General features: G+C 48.1%; 1 protein-coding gene across 1 annotated transcript; it reads left to right on the top strand.

Moving 5' to 3' along the window:
• Positions 1 to 5,476: 5,476 nt before the first annotated feature.
• On the top strand, positions 5,477 to 6,172 carry LOC143714541 (uncharacterized). The gene has a single exon (XM_077205770.1). It carries the CDS (start codon positions 5,477 to 5,479, stop codon positions 6,170 to 6,172), a length of 696 nt encoding a protein of 231 aa, XP_077061885.1.
• The last annotated feature ends 786 nt before the right edge of the window (positions 6,173 to 6,958 follow it).

Here is a 6,958-nt window from a genome sequence, read left to right as displayed (position 1 = left end):
GCCCTGTCGGTGGCTCCTTCATGTTTGGAATTTGCACCTGGTATGGTGAAAGCATTTTTACACCCTAGGCCGGGTTACATTCCTAAGGTTCCCACTAATGTGGCGGGCCCTATTGTGCTGCAGGCTTTTTGCCCTCCACTGTTTAATACCCCAGATCAGGAAAGTCTCAATCTGTTATGTCCCGTTAGGGCTTTGGATGCCTACGTTCACAGAGCTGCCCTGTGGTGTAGATCAGAGCAGTTATTTGTCTGCTTCGGTTCAACCAAGAAAGGTTGGCCTGCATCGAGACAGGTAATGAGCAAGTGGGTAGTTGAGGCTATCTCACTTGCTTATGAAGCGGCCGGACAGCCTTCACCTATGGCTGTCCCCGCCCATTCTACAAGGAGTATGGCTGCCTCTAAGGCTTTAATTTCAGGTGTTTCCCTTCAGGACATTTGTAATGCGGCAGGCTGGTCCTCACCGCATACATTTGTCAGATTTTACGACCTAGACCTCTCCACACCCGGGGCTAGGCTGCTTGTTTCTTAGTGTGTGCAAGGACTCCACACAGAACGGGCATTTCTCATTATGGCGTAGTGGTAATGGGGTTCCCACCGCGTCTCAACGCAGCTCGAGTTCCCTTGAAAGGGAACGTCTCAGGTTACGTATGTAACCCTGGTTCCCTGATAGGGAACGAGACGCTGCGTTCTCCTGCCATACTTCCTGCATGCCCTGATCGACTTGCTTCAGGCCTTTTCAGAAGCTGTCGCGGTCTGTTTTCAGGGGTGTTTTATAGCTTCATGGTCTATGACGTCACCCGCCTATGACGTCTCGCTCTTCACTTGGACTGATTATACACGTGCTTCACGACGCAATCACGCAGAGCGTTCCCACCGCGTCTCAACGCAGCGTCTCGTTCCCTATCAGGGAACCAGGGTTACATACGTAACCTGAGACGTTATATATAGAGAGATTATTGCTAGTTTTTGGAAGAGTTTGAGTAGATTTTGAGAGTAGTTTAGGAGTAGTGTAGATAGTTTAGGTAGTTTAGGAGTAGTTTAGGTAGTTTAGGAAGTTTAGGAGTAGATTTAGATAAAATGTTTTGAGGAGTGGCACAGATAAAAAATAATAATAAAAAAAACACCCGATATTTGTTGTAAATAGTTGTATGTATAGTTTGATTTTGTGTTCATTTTACCTTTTGTATGTTATATTTGCACTATTGAGGAACCCCTCTTACTCAAGGAATGAAAGCCCTGTAATGTAGCTATCTGTGTAATTGTACATGTGATTTTCTAAGCAAAAAAGAAAAGAAAAAACGTCTATTGCCACACCTGCTTTTTGCTGCATATAGTTTAATTTTGTCTCAATTTTAAATTTTTTATGTTGTATTTGCACTATTTGTTAACCCTCATACGCTGGGAATGCAAGGCCTTAAATAAACAAAAAAAAGCGGGTGTAGCCATAGGCTTTTTTTCTTTCTTTTTAGCTCAGCCACTTTTTAAAAAATGTTCTGCACACAATTATACAGAGAGCTACTGTATAATTGTGTGCAGAACATTTTTTAAAAAGTGGCTGAGCTAAAAAGAAAGAAAAAAAGCCTCTGGCTACACCCGCTTTTTTTGTAAATCATATTTTTTTGTGTATAGCTTGATTATATCTGAATTGTACCTGTATATGTTGACATTTACAACTTTGTTTACATTTTAAACCTTTTAAAATGCTTCTTTGAGCATGTTTGTGTTTTTTGTAGTAGAAAAGCTATAATTTTTCTATTCGGATTTTGTGTTTTTTGTGTGATTTTGGGTCCAGTATGTTGATACAGTACATCAAAGTGAAAAACTAATTGTCTGGTCATATAGGTGATGTTGTGCTGAAAAGAATTATACTAAACATTGGTATGGTAAACATTTGTTTATGTTGCAAATTTAAAAAAAAATAAAAGTACTCAAAAACGGCCAAAATAGCCCAAGGGTTAAGGGAACTCAACTGGAGTAGAAGGCGCACTTATCCAGTCCATAGGAGGGGAATGGCGCAGCAAGCCGACACTTGAACTGGGCTCACAGTGAAACTGGCTTCATGAGAAGGGAGCCCACGGGAAGCAGTGGTTCAATAGGTATCACCCAGCCCACAACTCTAAATCTGTCAGCAAAGCACTCTGTCAACGTCCAGGCGGAGCAAAACACTCATTATAGAGGAGCTCAACACCTAAGTGGACATGAACATCTCAGAATCTTTCACCGAAATAAGGCAACCACATTAGTGGGCAACTTTGCTTGGAAACAGCCTTCCCTCTCTGCTGATTCCTAACAGACAAGAGCTGGTCTGTGGTCTAAAGCTGCGTTCTGTACATGTCTAACCGGTATGAAGCGGATGGACAGAGAAGCCAGGGCTGGGTCTGCCTCCTCCAGGCAGCGCTTGCAGGCTCACCATCTGATCCTATTACGGGAGAGGTAGGAACCTTGGGCACAATCCAATCGTGAGAGATAGCCGGCCCGAACTCAAGGCACAATATGTTGACCGAAAGCGAGCAAGTCCCTAGCCTCTTGTAGAGACCATGCGAGCAGGAGAACTGATATAACAGAATTTTTAACTCACTGCCTGCAGTGCACCAGAGATAAGGCCCAAGAGGATAAAGAGGAACGCAAGGATTTATATACCTGCTCCTCAGGAACCTGATGACCAGGACTTGCTACCCATGCTTCTGCATAATGATGAGCGTTGAAAACACAGAGGCAACATCCTTTTGAGGGTGGAGGAAAACAGCCTACTCCAACCCATCTTGCAGGAAAGAGAGCACTTAAAAGATCGAAAGCTTTCAGGATCTCGTCACGGAGAGAAGACACACTCAACGACTAGGTTCCACTTCTAAGCGTAAGCACACTACCTTTTCCAGGGGGTGCTTGCAGAAGTGATGGTAACTGTCACATTTTTACGCTGTGATAGCCACCTGAACCTCCGCACTCAGTGTAAGACTGCCCGGAATCTCCAGGGGTAGAATGCGGGTGCCATCGTGCCCCGTCCCTAAAAAAGTGTTTAGGGTAAGTCAGGAAGGCTGTTTTCGATGGGAACAGGTATGGTTGGGCCAATAAGTGGCAATTATGAAGACTTACTCCCTCCTGACTTGGCACCGTAGGTGCAAGCGACGGGCGCAAAAGACAGGAGCACTGCTCAACACAACGTGTAAAGATCACTGAGCTTCAGGAGCATTTCTGCTCAGCACTTGAGTGTAATAAGTTCACTGAGCTTCAGGAGCATTTCTGCTCAACACTTGAGTGCGAAGAACTTCACTGAGCTACAGAAGCATTTCTGCTCAACACTGAGTGTGAAAGAATTCACTGAGCTTCAGGAGCATTGCTGCTCAACACCTGAGTGCGATGAATTCACTGAGCTACAGGAGCATTGCTGCTCAACACCTGAGTGCGATGCAATTCACTGAGTTTCAGGAGCATTTCTGCTCAACATGAAGTGTGATGAATTCACTGACTTGAGCAGGCGCCAGGCGACCATGAGTCGCAGTCGCTTTTAGGAGGCTCACTGGGGAAATGCATTTCTGCGGGCCCCCGCGGCAGCGGAGAGCCAGTGTATGTCCAAGGGTTGTCCGCTCGGGCAGAAATACTGGCAGGGAGACGAAACCGGAGAGGCAACAGAGCAGCTCCGGAGTGGTCATGACCCAACTGGACCCCAGGGGATGGAGTCTCCACTCACCCTGGCTATAACTGTCGTGAGGCTCGTCGGCGGCACGATTCAGTAGGGAAAGAGTGGAACGAACCGTCCTCAGAAGCTTCCGACTCCAAGGAGGTGACGGGTGAGTCGTGACATGCGAGGGAAGCTTGCGCAGCGGTCGCAATGTCTAACAACTCGAGGCACAAATGCCCGTGTAGTCGAGGGTCGCCCAGGCCCCCGTTAAAACACGCTTTTTGTACATGGCCTCTCAGTTAATGAGGGTTTGGCAGCAGACCGGGATGAACTATAGTTACACAGGGTGAGCTGCTCTGCTACAGTCGCCTTGGTACTTGATCGTAAAGCTGGCGCTGAAGCGGTCATCATGTGGAGGAAGCCAAATGGCTGCATCTACCATATGCCCCAGGAGCCTCTGAAAGTTCTTTCAGTGGGACCCTTTCTCACTTCTAAACACACCAGCTGAACACACTCCCATTAGACGTGTTGGACCGAGTCCACCTCCAAAACTGAAAAAGAGATACTCAACCAGTGGACAAGATTACTCTCTCCCAGTTGACCTGAAGACCCAATGGGCTCTGGACCACTCGAAGGGAAGGACTCTGTACTGATACTTCAACCCTCAAGCGCAACACACAGGATGGCCTGCGGGGCGGAAGGTAGAGATCTGAAGCACATGTCATTCAGGTCGGAGCTGCAGACCAATCTTGGGCCAAGATGGTCACGACCCACCACCTAGTAGCATGAAGAACGAGTTTACAACTGGCCTTCATACCGGCTGGAGGAGCGGCTATATCAAATCCTTCGCCAGTAGGATAAGAAAAGCGAGCACAAGTCAGGAGCACTGCTCAACACTAGGTGTGATGAATATCACTGGATATTCAGGAGCACGTCTGCTCAACACCTAATGTGATGATTATCACTGACTTGAGCGGGATAGCCGAGCCTGAGGTGGGGCAGCAATGTGGAGAGTGTGGTGTTAGTGTGCTGTGCAACACTTACCTGTCTCCACTAGCATCAGGGGGCACGTGAGAAGGCGGATGACCGGGTCCTCGAACGCACCAAGCTGCCTGCTGGCGACCAAGGGGGGGCTGAGGGGTATAAGGCTATACAGGGTTACACCTGCCAGACTGGCCCTCTTGGGACCCAGGAACAGATGAATGTGCTCTTTCTTTGAAGTGTGGGTACCGCTTGCTCCGCTTTTTTTTTCTTTTTTTCGGGGAGCCAGCAGCAGAACAGACATACACACAAATAAAGACTCCACCCGGCCCTCACCCGGGAGGAGGTAGTGACCAACTCCAAGAGCATCCTCGTCCATCCCTGGGCAGCCCGCTCCGGAATGCTTTCGCTGTCGCTTGCCACCTGGCTTGGCAGAACCTGGAGCGGGCTCAGCATCCCTACTGCGGCCGGCTCCATGCTGAGCCCTGGGTGGAGGCTGCTGCGGAGGCCCACCGGGAGCGGCGGCCAGGGAACGCCCTCGGCGACGAGCAGGCGGAGAAACTGCCACCGGCAGCAGAGTTGAGGCAGCAGCTGGCTGCCCGGGGTAGGATGTGCCGGATGACCTCCATCTGCGCTTGGGCGGCAGAGAACTGTTGGATGCAGTTCTTCGCCGCGTCGCCGACTTGAACCACTCTCAAACACACACACACACACACAGACACAGACACACACACACACACACACAATCACGCTCACCCCTCTTTGCATGCCTGTACCATAGCTCGCGTGCGTTGTGGCCACAAAAAAACTGATAATTAGCCTTTTAATAATTACTTTAAATGTACCTTAAAGACGTCATAAACTTTTCATCACATGCATGGACACAGTGACACGGGACCTCCAGACGCCCCATCCATGGTCCTTACTCTATGCTGATGATGTGTTCCTCGCCGACAGGGAGCGGCAAGACCTTCAAGGCCAAGGGCAGCAGTGGAAAGATCGCCGGGATGCAAATGGCTTGCGACTCAACCTCGCAAAGACGGAGTACCTGGAGTGTGGCCCTCAGACTGACGGTACCATTGGCATCGATGGAAAGGATCTAAAGAAAGTTCAACACTTCAAGTACCTCGGATCAATACTCTCATCGAACGGTGACACCCTCCCGGATGTCCGCGCACGTGTGAGTGCCGCCTGTTCAAAGTGGCGCCAAGTCACGGGAGTGCTATGCAATCGCCGAATGCCCATCCGCCTAAAGTCCAAAATTTATGAGATCATTGTACGCCCTGTAGCCCTGTATGGAGCCGAAAGTTGGCCAGCGACTGCCAAACATGGCCAGCTTCTACACGCCATGGAAATGCATATGCTCCGCTGGTCACTCGGGCTGACAAGGCTAGATGACGTCATGAACATCGACGTCAGGAAGCGGATGGAAATAGCGCCGATTACGGAGAAGATGCTCGAGGCCCGTCTCCATTGGTATGGCCATGTAACACGCAGCCATGAGAACTCAGTGGCGAAGACAGCTATGCGCCTTGACCCACCCGGTAACCCACACGTGGCCGCCCAAAGATGAGATGGATGGACCGCATCAAGCAAGAAATGAAGGACGTGCAAGTCGCCCCGGAGGACACTACGGACCGGAATAAATGGAGAGCAGCCTGCCAAAAAGCAGACTCTGCACCTGCGCGGGATAAACGCTAGGACGAAGAAAGACGTCATAAACTGGATTTTATTATTTTATAATGTTTCCTGGGGTGCCCTTATAATGTTAGTATGATTTTTAGATCAATAATTGTCATAATTTAGAAATAAAAGGCATTTTTCCTACCCTGATTTTAGGCTCTGATTTGAATGCTGTGTTTGAAGGGGTGTGTCTGCTGTGAGACTTCAGTGTAAACGCCCACTGCTGTGATTGGCAGACATGTTTGCATATGAAATAGCTAGTATTACATGTGGAACACTTTCAAAAACTTTCACTAAGTTTTTACTGTGACAGCTAATTAGATGAACAAATCGTGAAAAGTGTTGATTATAGTATTATATTTAGATCTATTCCCATCACAAGAAAGGTTGCAGTGATGAGCATTGAGCAGATGGCAGTCTGTTGATCGCGTGAATTAAGTAATCTCATCATTGAAATGCAATTTCTGTACTCTCACGAATGCTTTCACCAAATAACAATGCAAACATGATGTAAATACAGCAAGAGCTTATTTGTGCAGTGTAGCAGCGTCATTGATTTCATAACGAGTTTTGGCAAGTGTCCAGATAAACTTGCGTTGTGTGATTTACAGCTTGGAGGATTGGAAAGGGAGCATTCTTTGATCACCTTCTGTATATAATTTAATCACAGTTTAAA

The sequence above is a fragment of the Siphateles boraxobius genome, unplaced genomic scaffold (genome assembly GCF_051911475.1).
Source record: "Siphateles boraxobius isolate OS27281-9 unplaced genomic scaffold, OSU_SipBor_1 55, whole genome shotgun sequence".
Classification (NCBI taxonomy): Eukaryota; Metazoa; Chordata; class Actinopteri; order Cypriniformes; family Leuciscidae; genus Siphateles; species Siphateles boraxobius.
The sequence above is the reverse complement of the archived record's forward strand: the minus strand, read 5'-3'. Positions and strand labels throughout refer to the sequence as shown.

Bases quoted from the DNA above. Each gene is read 5' to 3' on its own strand.
- LOC143714541 (XM_077205770.1), top strand. From the start codon at position 5,477: ATGGACACAGTGACACGGGACCTCCAGACGCCCCATCCATGGTCCTTA.